At 36.4% G+C, this 18,202-nt stretch overlaps 2 protein-coding genes across 5 annotated transcripts in view; both read left to right on the top strand.

Annotated features, from left to right (window-relative positions):
* Positions 1–18,202, top strand: part of TANC2 (tetratricopeptide repeat, ankyrin repeat and coiled-coil containing 2) — a 356,371-nt gene that overhangs the window by 192,860 nt on the left and 145,309 nt on the right. For all 4 annotated transcript variants that reach the window (XM_081218265.1, XM_081218264.1, XM_081218263.1 and 1 more), the window contains one exon: positions 16,538–16,686. In XM_081218265.1, coding sequence (XP_081074391.1) covers positions 16,538–16,686 — 149 coding nt within the window. The remainder of the gene's footprint in view (positions 1–16,537; positions 16,687–18,202) is intronic.
* Positions 13,235–13,874, top strand: LOC308607199 (large ribosomal subunit protein P1-like; the record flags this gene model as incomplete). The annotated part of the gene is made up of 1 exon (XM_081218914.1): positions 13,235–13,874. One exon carries the CDS (start codon positions 13,235–13,237, stop codon positions 13,613–13,615), a length of 381 nt encoding a protein of 126 aa, XP_081075040.1. The 3' UTR covers positions 13,616–13,874.

Below are 18,202 nucleotides of genomic sequence, written 5' to 3'. Positions count from 1 at the left end.
CAGTCTTAGAACACTACCTCTTTGGACAAACCAGTCCCCATAAATTCTGGGAGCTATCTACTAAGAAATTGAACTGATGGTATTAGCCGGTTGATTAAATATCAATATAAAGAACTTCTCTTTTCAAACAGGCCTTTAAAAAATTATTTATTTATTTATTTGTTTGTTTATTTTAATTAATTTATTTTGGGCTGCGTTGGGTCTTCATTGCTGCACATGGGCTTTCTCTAGTTGCTGCGAGCAGGGGCTACTCTTCATTGCAATGCGCGGGCTTCTCATTGCAGTGGCTTCTCTTGTTGCGGAGCACGGGCTCTAGGCACGTGGGCTCAGTAGTTGTGACTCACGGGCTCTAGAGCTTAGGCTCAGTAGTTGTGGCGCACGGGCTTAGTTGCTCCGCAGCATGTGGGATCTTCCCGGACCAGGGCTTGAATCCGTGTCCCCTGCCTTGGCATGCGGATTCTTAACCACTGTGCCACCAGGGAAGCCCTGAAACAGGCTCTTAGAGTTGGTTCATGGTCCATCTCTTTGAGGAAGTTGTCTCCTGTTTGGACTTGGAACTTAATCTCAAAGAAATTAGTATTTTGCATCAAATTTTAGCAAGTTTTGCCAAGTGTGATTATGATATTATCCATGATACTGAATTGTTGAAAAACTTGCCTTTCTGCGCCTATTGTCTTTCTGGTGTTATTTGACCTATTACTATTAGATTGGGAAGGAAAATGTCTGTTTCATCCAGTCACAAATCCCAAATGTATTTTATAGATTACTGAGGTAAGTTAAACATTATTATGTTTTCAGCTTTCATCTTACCTTCTACAATAGCCGTAATAGTTAAATTATAATTGTGAGTGGATGAAGCTGATGTTTATATTGCTGCCAGAAAAAAAAAATTTAAATAGGGAATAGGAGTCATCATGCAAAATGATTGGAGAGTTTCTTTAGTGTTTGAAGAGGATCATGAGACACAGGCTTACTACAGTCTGGCTTTCTATTGCTTGGCTCTGTTGCAAACCAATTTTAAAAGGAATGTTCTTATCTGCTGGTTAATGTTTCATTAAAACATTGAATATCAAAAGCCATGTAATATATTTTTTGTATTTACCACAAAATTCCTAGTGCATATATTAAAGACTCAATTTTCTATTAATCCATGTAAATCATCTTTGATACTGTAGAACAGAAGGCTACCCTTAAAATGTAAAGATATTATTTGTTTAATTTAATAATTTTTCTGTTTATAAGTCTTAAAGTGAAAGAACTCTGGTTAGAATTCATTTGTATACAAGTAAAACTTCCATTACAGTCAAGGGCATAAAATATGGATGCTATTTTTGGTACCTTACCAGAGCAATGATGCTTATTTTCTTAGTTAAAATTTATTCTATACAATGAATTCTCTAGTACAACAAATGCCTTATCTGGTCCCTAATCAAGTAACATTTTTTATAGTGACCCAGATTATATGCTCTCTGCCTTAGAGAGAAGGAATTAAACTATAAGTGAATCATCACAGCATTTCTCTAATGAAAGCTTTTGAATAACAGTTATCCCTAAATCATTTCTTCTTAAATATTCAAACAAGAAGAAAAAAAACCACTACAATGACCAAAAACACTCATCTGGACAATTTACACATTTTCTCCTTTATGCTTACCACTGTATCCACAGTGCCTAGTGCAGTGACTGACTAATACATAGTAGGTGTTCATTCAGTGTGTGTTGAATGAATGAAATGAACCTAAAAAGTCAGAGGAAGGCAAAATGAAAAAAATTTAGTATGTTATAAATATGTGTAAATTACATGGTTTTCTCTCTACTTAAGAATATGTCTTTTTCTAATTTACTACAGAGGGGCTTGTAAGCGTGAACAACTGGAACCATGATTTCTTAATCTGTGCTTATAATGTAATTTCACTATGGTGTTGAGAAAGGGGAAGTAGTATTTCTTTCAGTGGTTTTTTTATTCGTGGTATCCCATTTGCTTTAAATTCCTAAACTTTCTCCTTCCATAGAAGTCCACCTACAAGGCCAATGTGACTAGCATATGGGAAGGGGCTTAAAGCTTCACTGGATAAGAATTCGGCCATGGCAGCCAACTGAAATCAATCAGCTATGAGTGAATTGTAATAAATGTAATTAGAGAACATAATCAATGAGTATAAAACAAAGAATGAGGATTTCAGGAAAATATCTGCCAACCAAATGTGACACATTTATCCCCAAAGGTCAGGAAAAATAAAATAAATACATGAATAAACTTAACACTATCCTTTGAGAAACTGAATATATATACAATGACCAGACCATGTATAAAAATAGAGTTCTGGGGCTTCCCTGGTGGCACAGTGGTTGAGAGTCTGCCTGCCGATGCAGGGGACACGGGTTTGTGTCCCGGTCTGGGAAGATCCCACATGCCACAGAGCAGCTGGGCCCTGTGAGCCATGGCCGCTAAGCCTGCGTGTCCGGAGCCTGTGCTCCGCAATGGGAGAGGCCACAGCAGTGAGACACCCGCATTCCACACAAAAAAAAAAAAAAAAAAAAAAATAGAGTTCTGACACCCAATTTGCAGCAGATAGCCTAGGAACCCAACTTACTATCTACAAGTCAGACTTGTAGGAAGTAAGACTACTATCTCTAATAACCAGTCCAGGAAGCCAAAAGTAACCCCTGTAACTATTGGAACTAAATGACCAGGGCTTGATTTTTAACTGACAGCTTCCCTAGTATTTGCCCTCACTTGCAACTTAGGAGTAACCAGAGAAGGCTAAATACACACACCTAGCCAGTCATGTAGGATGCTTCTAGTTAGCCCACCTTCAGCTCTTCTGTGCCAGGTGCCTTCGATCAGGGCATACCTGAAGCCTCTCCTTTTTTTCCCACTATAAAGCTTTTCAACTCCTCTGCCTGCCTTTTAAGTCTCCTCCAGGTACAAGTGATAGTAGCTGATTCCCCTGCTATAGCAAGCTCTGAATAAATAGCCTTTGCTTGTTCTTATTTGGGTGGTCTTCATTTATTTCCATACCTTTTTTTCACATAACATCATTCCCAGTGACAAAGGCAGATCTTGACATGACTTTGGAATCTATTAATGCCTTGGTGGTGTATCACGTTCCACATTAACTGATTTTGATTTAGTCATCTCATGGCACTGAAGCTATGCTGTGTGAGGTAAGCGCTTTTTTAGTATACCAGTATTACAGCTCTTGTCAGACTTCTAAATTAGAATTAACTTACTCTTTCACTTCTGTACAGTACCCCTAGTTCTACAGCTCTTTTATTAGCCCCATTTTCTTACAACCTTACACCACCTCCATTCCCCTTACCTTTATCCCCAGCTGGAAGAACTCAGAACCAGGTTCCTGCAGTTAAGTTCGAAGGTATTGGAAGTGGCATCTCGTCTTCCACCCCCAATTGTTTCCCCTAGGAACACTAAAAAAAGTTTCCATATATGTCAGTATTTATGGACTTGCCTGAGGAATTTAGAAGATAGTCTATGACTGTCTTCCTTTCCTGTTTAAGAATCCTAATGCCAGAACTAGTTAATACCTGAGTGTCTCATCATTGTTTCTCCCAGATTTGGTGTAAAGCAAGCCTCTGATAAGTTGCCCCGATATGTCAGTGTTCCATGTGGACATGGAGATTCCCACCCCAACTCTAACTACCTTTATGTTATATAAATATGTTTATATACTAGGAGAGCAATACACAAACACAGACTAATACTTGCAAGATATATTTCCAATAATTTATAGAAATGCATTTATGTAAGTATAAAAGAAGGACTGAGGTCAGTATATAAAAATCAGGAGTATTTCTATATTCTAGCCAAGAACAATTGGAAAATTAAATCTAAAAACAACTTCATTTATAATAACATCCAAAATCATGAAATATTTAGGGATAAATTTAACAAAACATGTACACTAAAAATTATAAATAAAACAGTGCTCAGATAAAGATCCAAATAAATGAAGATATCGTTTATGGATTAGAAGATTCAGTATTGCTAAAGTAGCAATTTTGATTTACTACAATCCCAAGAAAAAAATGTTTGTAGAAATTTATAAGATTTACATGATTATAAATTTAGAAATTTACATGATTTAAAATTTTTTATAGGAATGCAGATGACCTAGAGTGGCCCCAGTGCTTTTTCAAAAGAACAGCAAAGTTAAAGGACTTCCATTATTCTTCAATAAAGGTGTCAGGGAAATTCAGTGGGGAAGTGAATGTCAATGCTTACATCATACCATGCACAAAAGTTAACTTAAAGTACCATAGACCTAAATGTAAGAGCTAGGAGCAAATCTTTGCAATCTTAAGGTAGGCAGAGTTTTCTTGGATAGGACAAAAGAAGTGTGAGCTATAAAAGAAAATATTTTAAAGTTGGGCTTTATCTAAATGTAAAACTTTTGTTTTTCAAAAGAGACTTTTGAGAAAAGGAAAAGTCAAGCCATAGAACAGGAAGAATATTAGCATACATACGTCTGACAGATTTGTATCCAATATAAAGAACTCTTCCAAATAATAATAAGAGAACCTAATTTTTTTTAAAGTACAGAAGATTTGGAGAAACATTCACAAAAGAAGATATAAGAATGGCCAGTAAATACATGAAAAGGTGTTGAATATCTTTAGTCATCAGAGAATGCAAAGTGAAACCATGAGATACCTCTGCACCCATTGGTATGGCTAAAATCAAAATGGCTCACAATACGAAGCGTTAGCGAGGATATGGAGCAACTAGAACTCTTACACATCACTTGAGAGTGTAAACTGAACAATCTCTTTGGAAACCGGCAATTTCTTACAAAGTTAAATGTTTAAACTTTATAACCCAGCCATTACACAACTTTGTATTTGTCCAAGAAAAGTTAAAATATATATCCACAAAAAGACTTTTATAAGAATGTTCATAGTTTCTCCATATTATAAAAGCCAAAAAACTATTGTATATGAAACAACCCAGTGTTCATCAGCAGGAAGAAAAAAAATGTGGTATAGCCATACGAAGGAATACTACTCAGCTATAAAAAGAAACAAACTGTTGAAACATGGATAGATTTCAAAAACCGAACGAAAGAAGCCAGACAAAAGAGAAAATATACTATTTAATTCCAGTTACATAAAATTATAGAAGATATAAACTAAGATAACAGAAAGCAGTGGTTTGTGTTTCTGATAACAGAAAAAGTGGTTGCCTGTGGCTAGGGTTTGAGAGAGGGTTTGACTTCAAAGGGACCTAAGGAAACTTCTAGGGATGATAGAAATGTTCTATATCTCGATTTTGGTGGTAGTTTCACAGATGTATATATCTGTCAAAATTCATTGAATTGCACACTTTATTGGAATATAATTTATTGTATGTAAATTACATGTTTAAAAAGACAAGATCAATAGGTGAGTAAGAAATAGAATAGAATCCTGGAATAAGATGACAGCTAGAAGTGAGTGGGTATGAAGGTGAGTAAGAGAATGGTTATATTGAACAGAAAATACATGGTAAGAGAAATCACCAGGGTTTCATTTTGGTCTACTAATAAGTTATGGTTGCATTTGAATCAAATTAAGTACCTAAAAATTAAATGCTCATAATAATGCTGTGTAACAAGCCACCCTAACATTCAGAGCAACCAAACAATAAGCAATTTTTTTTAGTCGTGGATTTGCAAGTGTGGGTTGGGATAGCTCTGTCTCACGCTGCAGGTTGGCTGAGCAGCTCTGGGGTTCAAGTTGGGCTCAGGCCTGTGGGTGTTCATTCTAGGGCCCAGGATGAAGGGGCATCCACTGGAGAGAAGCTCTTTCTCCTGGCGGATCACCAGAGCACAAGAACACAAGCCCGACTGCTCAGGCACATTTCAAGCCTCTGCTCATAACATTCCACGGTCCAAATGAAGTCACATGGCCAAGCCAAAAACATCTTTCAGTGTGTGAAGTTTTAAAGCTACCCAAAGAACCTTCCATGTACCCACCCCACAGTATCAACAGTCATGTCATGTATTTTCTCCACCTCTTCTTCAGTTATGCCCAAGGGAACTAAGAAGTGTAGGACTATGCTTTCAGGTCAGCCTCTATGAGTAGAGATGGGCTAGTGGTGTTGCTTTGATTCTTGATCCCTGGATCACTGGCAGTGACTCTCACAATCAGAAGCTCAGTGCGGGGAGGACGTGGTAGAGCTCCACGCCGGCTTTAGCACTTCCTGCAGCAAACTGCAGCCACTGGTTTTGTCGGTCACCCATTTCCAGTGTTCATCAGAAAAGGAAAAATTTAGGTGGCCGTGTAAGAACTAAGAAATGAAAATATAACCAGGTTTGCTTTGGCAGTTGGGCCAAGCTAATCATAGGTTTTGTAACTCTGTTGGAGAGAAAGCATGGATTTCTTTATTTGATTAAATGTAGTACAAATTTCTGAGTCTTGAAATAGATGAGAACAAGCAGTTTATAATTAACAGATCATAAAGGAAAATGTAAACAGCCCGATGAGAAAATACTAAGAGAATGCTGAGAATTAAGAGAATCTGTGGAACTGTTCTATGTGTAGCCTGCCATGTTAGGAATACAGATTAGGGATTTGGATACATTAGCTAATTGTATCCAAGAAATGAATTCATTTCTTGGCACAGTTTTAATCATTGTTTAATCCTTCTGCAGTTTGGCTACTTAGAGTAAAAAATACTTTTTGCAAATGTTGTAAAGTATAAACCATCTCTGAAAAGTGATGTCATCAAAACACCAAAATATTCTGAAATATTCAGCATTTGCTTTTCTACAGCATCCTATTTCTTGCCTGCATTATATTTCTCAGGGTTTAATTTACTATGATTCAATCAAATTATTTATTTTCCGTTTTTCCCCACAAGACTATAAGCTCCTTAAGGATGGGGACTGTGCCCATTGTTCATAAATGTGATCTAATACCTCACACAGTGCTGGACACACAGAAAGTACTTAGTAAATATTTATTGAATTAATTCATGCTTTCTTGTATTGTCCATGGTGGCTATTCTGCTGTATCCCATTAATAAATAAAATAACCATTTAAACAATTTGTACTTAATAATCACATATTTCCTGGCAAAATAATCAGTCCACCAGCCAGGCAGCCTGGACTTCAAAATTGACTCTGTCACTTGCCTAACTGTGTAACCGTGGGCAAGCAAAAGCTTGACCTATATGTGCCTCACTTTTACTATCTGTACAATAAGGAAGGTGTTGTGAAGATTGAACGATTTAATACATGTAAAGCACTTAGAAAAGTACCAGACGGTAATGCCTCAATAAGTTATTATTACTACTAGTACAACTATCAATATTATTATTCCAGAAAGAAACTTAAAACACTCTTTTAAAACAATACTAAATATGCTACATTACTCAGTTTTGATCTCAGAGTTCTGTATTTGTGTTGAACTGGTAAGTCTTACAGAATTTGAATCTGAAAATTGCTCCTCCCTCTGCTCTTTTTCCTTAACTCTACTGTTAAAAAAATCAAACAAGTATGGCCTCCTGCAGAAAACCTTCTTTCCTCCTTTTCTTCCTCCATCTTTCCAGAACAAGTTTAATTGTTTCTTTCTCTGTGCTCTCTACTACTTCCTTTAATTTACAAAATACTTCTTGTATATATACTGGCTTCTCTCTATCCTTAGGTCATTGCTCCACTTTAAGTTAACTGATGTTAAGAGGGGAGTGGTCAGATAATTTTTTATTTTACACTCAATTTTTAATTATATATAACATTAGTTAGTTTTTCATAGCTGTAGACTCCTTTCTTGGAGGAAAAAAAAGTATTGTGAATATTGTTTCATTCTCAAACCCAGTGTCCTATGTCCTTAATACATTTTCTGTAATTTTTGAAAATTAAAATACAACATAATTACAGAAAGGTATACAAATAATAATTAGGCAGCTCTATGAAATTTTCAGAAGTGAACACACTTGTATAACCACTACCTAAATCAAGACATAGAACATTACCAGCACCTCAGAACCTTTCCTCGTGTTTCCTCTGCATCATAATCCACTCCCTCTAAGCTTGACCACTGTTCTGACTGCATTATCAATGATTTCTTTTTACCAGTTTTCAAACTTTATATAAATGAAGTCATTTAGTATGTACTCCTTTGAGTCTGTCTTCTTTTGTTTAGTAGTATGTTTGTGAGATTCTCTTTCATTGCTGTCGTGTTTCATTGTATGTCTACTGTTGATGGGCATTTTCAGCTTTGGCTATTATGAACAATTCTATGACTGTTTGTTACATCTATTTTGATGCCCCTACGTGTACTTTTCCTTTCGGTATATACCTAGTAGTAGACTTGCTGGGTCGTGGGGTTTCAGTCCCCAGTCTAAATGTTTTTCCAAATTTGATGCTACCAGTTTACATTCACACCAGTACAACAGGATTTAACTGTCCTTTTACCCCATATTATCAGGTGTTTTTGGTTTGTTTCTTTTGTGTGCTGTCCTGCACTACACATACGTAGTGGTATCTCATTGTGGTTTTGATTTTCATTTCTGTACAATGTTGAACATTTTGTATAAAACAGGAGTTTGTAAATTCCCATGTGGAATTTCTGTTGTTCATCTTTTAATCGTATTGTCTTTATTTTTCTTATTGATTTGTACGAGTTCTTTGTATATTCTAAATACAAGTCCTTTGTTGGATGTATGAATTAAAGATATTTTTCCCACTCTATGGCTTGCCTTTTTAATGTTTTAATGGAGTGTTTGGTGAACAGAAGTTTTTCTCATTAATAAACTTGCCCATCTTTTCTTTTTTGTATTCTGTTTAAGAAATCTTTGCCTAGACCTAGTTCATGAAGATATTCTATTAGACTGTCTTCCAGAAAATGTATTATCTTTTGTATTTGGGTCTTTTATCCACCTGGAATTGATTTTTTTGTATGGGATGAGGTAGGGACGGTTTCATTTTTATTCATACATATTGATCCATCACCAATGATTGAAAACGCCATTTGATTACTAAAATATTGCAATGGCATCTCTGTCCAAATAAGGTGATTATACATGTATAGATACGTTTCTGGATTCTTTATTCTGTTCTCCTGGTCATTTTATCTATGCTTGTACCAATCATACTCTGTCTTAATTACTTTAGCATTAGATTAAACCTTGATATTAAGTAATAGCAGTCATTCTTCTTCACATTTTCTTTACTATTCCTAGACCTTTCCATTCCCATGTGAATTTTAGATCCTTTATTTTTTTAATGTTTAATAATAATTCCTATTAACTTTAATGAAAGCTTTTCAAAATTACAAAATCCATTAAAATAGTTCATCATACTAATAGCTGTAAGAGAAATAAAAACAACTAGTTTTCTTCATAGAGGCTAAAACAAGGCATTTGATAAACATTCAATAACCACTTCTGCTGTGGAAAAAAAATCCAAGCATAAGAATCCTTTAGTTTTATGGTGCTGTATTCCTCATTCAGTATTCTGGAGCAAAGCCTATTGCATAAACACACTGCTCCCAAATAGCCAAGATAAATTTCAAGAGTTTTAATCAACCTAATGTATGAATGACATGATTTATTTTGTGTATCATAGTGTCACGGTGATTATTTTCCAACAACCTACCAGCCATCTTGTTTTGTGTATCATACTCCAATTTCATCATTATTAAAGGAGTCACAGTAGAATTCCACTCAAGAAAAGTACTGTGTTTGTTTAGGGACGTACCTTAATTGGGCATGTTTGGTTATGAAGATGACACCTTCTTCGCATCGCCTGGATGGTCATGGATGAGACAGAAAGATAGGTAAAATATTTGGTATGAGGATTTAAGAGAAATTTTGAGAGTTTTGAACAAATACCCTGGGCAGAGGGGAGGTAGGAAGTGATGCCCAGCAAAATGGTGAGAGACTGGAATCAAGGTTGACAGTAGAGCCTAGGGGTTAAGAGCCTGAGTTCTAGATCCAGATTTCCTGGATCAGCTACTTATTAGCTTATGAATTTGGGTAAGTTACTCATCCCTCTGTGCTTCACTTTCTTTATTCATAAAATGGGGATATGTGCCTACCTCGTAGGGTGGTTATGATCATTAAAAGAGTTAATGTATATAAAATACTTAGAAACAGTACCTGGCATATAATTAATCCCCATATGTGCTAGGTGTTATTATAATTAATAAAGGATAATCTGAAAATCTGAGATATATCATATGTTTTAGTTTCATTTAATTGTTCTGTGCCATGATATAATCCCCCACCCTTAACAAACACACTGTAACCCCAGTAAAGTCCTGTCCACACACCACCATAAGACTAAGGTTCATTGAAGACTGAAAAGATTACAGCAGAATCTAGTAGTGCAGAAAACAGACCCTACACTCAGGAAAGAAAGAGCCCAAAGACTAAAAATTCATTGTAAGTTAGAAGTTGAAGTAATTTAAGAATCCTGGAAGTAACAGGTTGGACACTGGTTTTCCTACTGACTGTGTGTTAAGAGTTCATCCAATTTGACAGATTTTAAAGGATAAGCTGATTCTAGCTGTTTCAGGGTTTCTCAACCTCAATACTATTTAATGACTTTCGGGGCTAGATAATCCTTTATTGTGGAGAGCTGTCTTGTGTATTGTAGGATGTTTGGCAGAGTCCCTGGCCTCTACCTACTAGATGCCAGTAGCAGCACCGCTCCCTGCAGTGTGACAACCAGAAATATCTCCACTCATTGCCAAACGTTCCCTGGGGGGCAAAATTGTCACTAGTTGAGAGCTGCTAAGTTATTTAAAAGAAACTTCCCTGCATAGAGTTTTTTCCTCAAGTTCCAAACATTCACAAACAGAGAATAAAATAATGCACTACTATGTAGTCATTTCCTAGCTTCAATAATTTTGACAACTTTGTTTTATCTATATCTTCTCCATTTTTTTCTGTAGTAATTTCAGCAAAACCTGGTCATTATATCATTTCTCCCATAAATACTTTAATGTATATAAAGTATATCAGCTTGTAGACTTCTGAAAAATAATGAATATTAGTATCTTTTTAAGAAACTAATATTTAGGAAAAAAAGCACTTAAGAGAAATAGAGTGATATAGTAAGACTAAGAGTAGCATGAGTATAAGAGCTTAGAAGAAAAAGGAAGAGTTTGGTTTCTTTTCCGCAGCCTCTTTCTTAAGTGAGTAACATTTGGACTTTTGCAAATAATGCATGAAATGATAATATAATTATAGCCTCTTGCCTGCCATTTGTATGTAGTGTAGTAGTATGTTGTGAAATTTAAAGAGGTCAGAGACTTTTACATTTTATTATAGATGTCTTCAGAATTACACTTAGCATTTTAACCTGAAACTGTTTACTTCAAATTTCATATGCTATAAATATTCTTGTTATCATAGTAGACTTTGATAAATTTTAATAATATTAAATAGCTGACTCAATAGTTTAGAAATTCTACACACTGTGGTAACGAAATGAAAAATTCTTCATAGCAAGGGCTTAAAGGTGGAAATTTGCTTGAACGACGGATAGGGGATTTGTTTGTTTTTAATTGAAGTATAGTTGATTTACAATATTGTGTAAGCTTCAGGTGTACAGCATAATGATTCAGTATTTTTGCAGATTATATTCCATTATAGATTATTACAAGATAATGGGTATAATTCCCTGTGCTATATAGTATACCCTTGGTGCTCATCTACTTATATATAGTAGTTTGTATCTGTTAATCTCATACCCCTAATTTGTCCCTCCACCCTTCCCTCTCCCCTTTGGTAACCACAGGTTTGTTTTCTATCTCTGTAACTCTGTTTCTGTTTTGTGTATACATTCATTTGTATTATTTTTTAGATTTAGGGTACTTGTTTTGAAGATGCATTTGCATGCATTTGTAACACAGCTTTTTCCTGAGATTTTATGTTAGAGTGTCATAGTTGGGCAGAGGTAGAGAGCTAAGGAACTGTCTATAATGTTGGACATTATAGAGGTAATAAAGCCCCTGGGATATCTTTCTGGTCTGTGGCAGAGAAATCCATTTTTGTTGCCTCTTGCAGAGAAGTAGGGAAGAGAATATAGATCCTGTTTTTCTACTCTGGCATAATTTCAGTGAGAATTCTTTTTTTTTTATGGGACTTTAATGCTGGTAGAATTAGGTTTGAATGCCAGTCTAGGCACTTTCTTTTTTAATTAATTAATTTATTTATTGTTTATTTTGTCTGCATTGGGCCTTCGTTGCTGTGCACAGACTTTCTCTAGTTGTGGCGAGCGGGGGCTACTCTTCATTGTGGTGTGCGGGCTTCTCATTGTGGTGGCTTCTCTTGTTGTGGAGCACAGGCTTTAGGTGCAAGGGCTTCAGTAGTTGTGGCACGCAGGCTCAGTAATTGTGGCTCACGGGCTCAGTAGTTGTGGTGCGCAGGCTTAGTTACTCCACGGCATCTGGGATCTTCCCAGACCAGGGCTTGAACCCATATCCCCTGCAGTGGCAGGCGGATTCTTAACCACTGTGCCACCAGGGAAGTCCTCAGTGAGAATTCTATTTAGATTTTCCACAGATGGAGCACTTGAGTTCAATAATACTATACAAGGATACACCTGTAGTCCCTTCCTCTGGCCTGCAGCTTGTGACTTTAGTAGAGAAGTTAAGATAAGTGTTAAATTGAATAATAAGAACATAAACCTCACTTTCTTGCCATTAGGAGTGATTTAATGTGTAACACTGAATATCCTAAAAAATTAAGCTATTATATTTTAGCATCAAACCATATGATACTCTAGTTAATTCTTGCTGTGGTGAAAGGACATATCTGACTCCCAAAAAAAAAAAAAAGATTTTTGTAATATCCTATATAGGGTATGTGCTACTGTGGATTGTTAACAGGTTAGACTGAATGCATCTGAACATAAAACAAAATCTGAAAAAATGTTGACAATGAATCAAGTTAATGTAAAGAGATATTCAGTTTAGGTAAATTAGTTCTGCATCACATTTAAAATAGATCATCTTGAGTTCCCTGGCTATTTTTTATGTCTATAAATTCTCTATTTGGAAATAAATTGAGCCCAAGGAAGAACCTCATACTGACATTGTTCAGCATCCCTCAGTGAAAAGGTTTGAAAAAGAATAATTCCTGTAGTTGGCGACCACTGAAAAATAGCCTAAATAGAAAGAAAATTACGCTTTCCTCAGCTGCCGCTAAGGTGCTCGGTCCTTCCGAGGAAGCTGAGGCCGCGTTGGGGTGTAGGCCCTCACCTCACTTCATGGTGCGACTGCACCATGCCCAGCAGCCCCTGCCTAGCACTCGCCCGCACCATGGCCTCCGACTCAGAGCTCACCTGCATCTACTCAGCCCTCATCCTGCCCAACAGTGGGGTGACAGTCACCGAGGAGAAGGTCAATGCCCTCATTAAAGCAGCCAGTGTAAATGTTGAACTTTTCTGGCCAGGCTTGTTTGCAAAGGCTTTGGCCAGTGTCAACATCGGGAGCCTCGTCTGCAGTGTCGGGGCAGGTGGACCTGCCCCAGCATCTGGGGCTGCACCGGCAGGAGGTCCTGCCCCCTCCACTACTGCTGCCCCAGCTGAGGAGAAGAAAGTGGAAGCAAAGAAAGAAGAATATGAAGAGTCTAATGGTGACATGGGCTTTGGTCTTTTTGACTAAACCTCTTTAGTAACACGTTCAATAAAAAGCTGAGCTCTTTAAAAAGAAAAAAGAAAAAGAAAAGAAAATTGAGTTAAAAGCTAATTGTATGGAAAGAGTGTAGCAGTCTGGAAGCACAGGATTAAAATGAATGCCAGAGATCAGGAATTTTAGGGGTCTAAATTCCAGGGCAGAAAAATGAACCTGAATGGGGTTTCTTTTTGGAGTGATGAAAGTATTCTGAAATTAGAAAGTGGTGATGGTTCCATAAACTTACGAAGAGACTAAAGCCATTGATCTGTATACTTAAAGAGGATAGAGTTTATGGTATATGAATTATTTTGAAAAAATGACCCTGACTATGGGGGAAATGATAGCTCAGGGCCATCTGGCATAGGGTAGGAACCCAACCAGGGTGAGTAGTGCACCTGTGTGCAGGGTGGCAATGAGCAGTGGTGAGATTTGTTACATGTAGGGGGATAGATTAAATAAGTATAGTATTAAATAAGGAAAACGAGAACCAGATTTTTCACTATTGGAGAACAGAGTTATAACTTTGGAAAGGAAGAAATCTAGAATTAACCCTATGGTATTGAATTGGAATTGGAGCATCTTTGTGAACATTTAGAGTGTATGTTTGTATATGGATTTACAAATAAAAATGAATATAGAGTTGTGTGTATGTATATAAGTGTATGAGCATACTGCCTAACTCTGTCGACGGAGTAGACTTGGGGGGCAGTGACATCCTGATCGCAATGAGCATACCTGATATTCTAAATACCTTTCCCCACTGGGGAAAAAAAAAAAAAAAAAAAAAAAAACTCTTCTTGGGAAAAGGACTGATTCTAGGGCTAGGGCAGGGAAAGTACAAGATGAGCCTGGAACATCTGATGCCAAAAAGCAAAGAAGTGCTCAGAAAATGACAGGGATATATCAGAAGGTTACAGGAGCCAAATCGAAAGGGCTCACATGGCCAACTTTGGGACAATTTGAGCATCAAAATAAATAATCATAGTAACAGGTTATAACTCATTGAGTAAGGTAGGAGTCTGAGTTCAGATAGGTAGGTAGATAGGTAAAGGAAGAGAAACTAAACTATAGAAGAGTGATGGATTTAGAAAATATCACTGTTTGGCAAGCATGATAGTAATTAATTCTACCAAGAAACATTAATGGATGCTAAAAATAGTGGGCAAAAGTTTACTGAGGAGAGATTCAGACTGCTATTTGTACACCAATGTTCATACTATCATTATTCATAATATCTAATAGATGGAAACAGCTCAAGTGTCCAACTTGGTGGACAGATGAATAGATAAACTAAATGTGGTATGTACATAAAATGGAGTCAGTCATAAAAAGGAGTGAAATTCTGATACATGATCTAACATAGGATGAACCTTGAAAATTCGCAAAGTGAGATAAGTTAGACATAAAAGGACAAATACTGTGTGATTCCACTTATATGGGGTACCTAGAATAAGCAAATTCATAGAGACAGAAAGTAGAATAGAGGTTACTAGGGGCTAGTAAGAGGGGAGATCGGGGAGTTTTATTTAGTGGATACAGAGTTTCTCTGGGGGATGATTAAAAAGTTCTGAAAATGGAGATGGTTGCACAACATTGTGAACGTACTTAATGCCACGGAATCGTACACTTAAAAATGGTTAAAATGGGGCTTCCCTGGTGGCACAGTGGTTGAGAGTCCGCCTGCTGATGCAGGGGTTGCGGGTTCGTGCCCCGGTCCCGGAGGATCCCACATGCCGCGGAGCGGCTGGGCCCGTGAGCCATGGCAGCTGAGCCTGCGCATCCAGAGCCTGTGCTCCACAATGTGAGAGGCCACAACAGTGAGAGGGCCTGCGTACCACAAAAAAAAAAAAAAGGTTAAAATGGCAAATTTTGTTACGTGTATTTTTATCACAAAAAATTTTTTTAATTTAAAAGTTTGTTGAAGAATGGTATACTTACATACTTTCAAAGTATTCCCCCATTACATACTTACTAATTACAAAGAGAAAGAGTATAATTTTAGAGTGGAAATATCTGGCAAACACTGCCATAACCAAGTGATCAAAGTTAACACAGCATTGCTTTTTCAATAGTCCTGCCAAAAATGCATAACCTGAATTAAATCATGAGATAACCTCAAACTGAGGGACACTGTGCAAAATAGCTGGCCTGTAATCTTCAAAAGTGTCAAGATCATGAAAGTTAAGATGAGACTGAAGAACTGTTCGAGATTAAAGGAGTCAAAGAGAACTAAGAACTCAGTGCAGTTGCTTAATCCTGAATTGGATCTTTTTGCTAGAAATGACATTACTGGATAAATATCAAAACTTAAATGGGGTCTGTGGATGAGATCATAATAATGTAAAATGTTAGGTTCCTGATTTCTCTGCTAGTACTGTGGTTATGTAAGAGAATTGCTTGTTTATAGAAAATGCATACTGTCTGGGCATGATGGGATATCACACCTATATTTTCAAATGGTTAAGGAAAAAAATGATCTTTGTACTGTTCTTGAAACTTTTTTGTAAGTTTGAACTGATTTTAAAATAAAAAAGGATATTTACATGAACTGTAAGGAAAAAAAGAGATAAAAGAACCTGAATGAAGGTGGTGATTATGGCCAGGACTAGATCCCAAGACTAGGACTTGTATTGGAAGGCTAACTGCCAAAGAAATGGGAAACTTCTGTTCAGTGAGTTACAAAAACATTCTCTCAAATTCAAGGGTTTCAAGTAAATATATTGAGGATTCTGAGTAGACTATCAATTATAATATGTAACAGTGGAAAAATCAGCTTCTAGTCAAGGACCTAGTAATTTTGCATTTAGAATGTGAAAACAAAAGAAATGACCAAACTGAATGTAAAAATAGTTGCAAAACTGGCCATTTTATTTTGATAGATTCAGGTGTTTCAATGTCTTCCTGTTATAGGTGATGCTGAACAAGAACTTGGTCCCCCTCCATCTGTAGATGAGGCAGCAAACACACTCATGACTCGTCTGGGTTTCCTCCTTGGAGAGAAAGTCACGGAAGTTCAGCCAGGTGACCAATACAACATGGAAGTACAGGATGAAAATCAGGTAAACTGTTTCGTATCAACTTAGTGAAACATGGGTGAAACAGCCTATTATAACCAGGAAAGGAAAAATGTTGCAGGGTGTCAGTGTTCTGAGAAGAATAATCCCAAGTATAGAATGCCTTTTGAGGCCTGGAGATATAACTTAATTTTCCATAATCACTATATTTCTTCAGGTTTTTTTTGGAGCATCTTTTAGTTTCCTTCTTAAGTTTAAAAAGCCACTTTAGGGTTTTGACTTATTTATTGAATGAATGAAGAAATAAATAAGTAAATAAGCCAACAAACAAAATAGACATATATATGAGCACTGCACCCCCAAATTGCAGAATACATATTGTTTTCAGGTACACATGGATTATTTGCCAAATTGACAATATGCTGATCCATAGAACAGATCTCAACAAATGTCAAAAGATTTCAATTACTGTGACCATAGTAGAATTATCAATTATAAAATAACATAGAAAATTATAGCTAAAAGATAACTCAGAAAATCAAAATCCCCAAGTGATGGGATATTAATACACTCCTAAGTAGCCTTTAAGTCAGAAAATCACAAGAAATTGGAAAATATTTTAAACAGAAATAATAAAAAACAAAATATAATAAAACTTGTAGTATATAAAATATGCTTTAAAAAACTTTAGTTTTGGATACATATATTAGAAAAGCAGAAAATCCGAAAAATTAATGATCTAGATATTTATCTCAGAAAGTTAAAAATATCAGCAATTTGAACAAATTATTATTTCATAGACTTTTTTCTTTTGGCTATTCCATTCTTTTCAGTTAAAATGTAGCAAAAGAAGTATTAGACTCAGATTCATTTATGCGGTCTTAATCTTTAAAATGAATGTCCAGTAGTGAACCATTTTACTCAGAAGATGACAAATTAAATTCAAATTGCGTATTCTCAGTAATGTTGGTGAAGATTCTATGTCACATGTTAGCTTCATCATAAAGTGTACAAGGATTATTTGAATATATTTGTCAATCATGTGGTTAATGCTCAGATGTTCTAGAGCTCTCTCCTCAGACTTTTCCTTTCTTTATATTCTCACTCCTAAGGTCATTGGTTTTGCTGGCTGCACATTTGATCACGTGGGCAGTTTCTGTAAAATTCAAATACCTGGAGATTCTAATCAGATTGAAACTCTTCCATTCTTATGTCTTTAAATACTGTCTTAACTCCTGAACTATCTCTAGCCCTGCCTTTCCCCTTAACTCTAGATCTGTATTTCTAGCTGCCTACACTACCTTTTCTACCTATGTGTCCAAGATACATCTCAAATTTAACATGTCAAAAAACTGAACTCTTGCATTTTTCCCCAGAACCTGCTCCTTCTACTGAGTTTCCTGTCTGAACAGGTGGCATCACCTACAGGCATAAGATAAAAGCACTGGAGTCATTCTTGGCTTTACTCTGTCACACTCTACATTCACTCTTTCAGCAAATTATGTAGGCTTTGTCTTCAGAATGTATGCTAAATCTGGTCCCTTTTCATTACTTCCACTGG

The sequence above is a fragment of the Mesoplodon bidens genome (genome assembly GCF_964165515.1).
Source record: "Mesoplodon bidens genome assembly, chromosome: 19".
In the NCBI taxonomy this organism is placed as follows: Eukaryota; Metazoa; Chordata; class Mammalia; order Artiodactyla; family Ziphiidae; genus Mesoplodon; species Mesoplodon bidens.
Note: the sequence above shows the minus strand (reverse complement) of the source record. Positions and strands in the feature narration are given on the sequence as shown.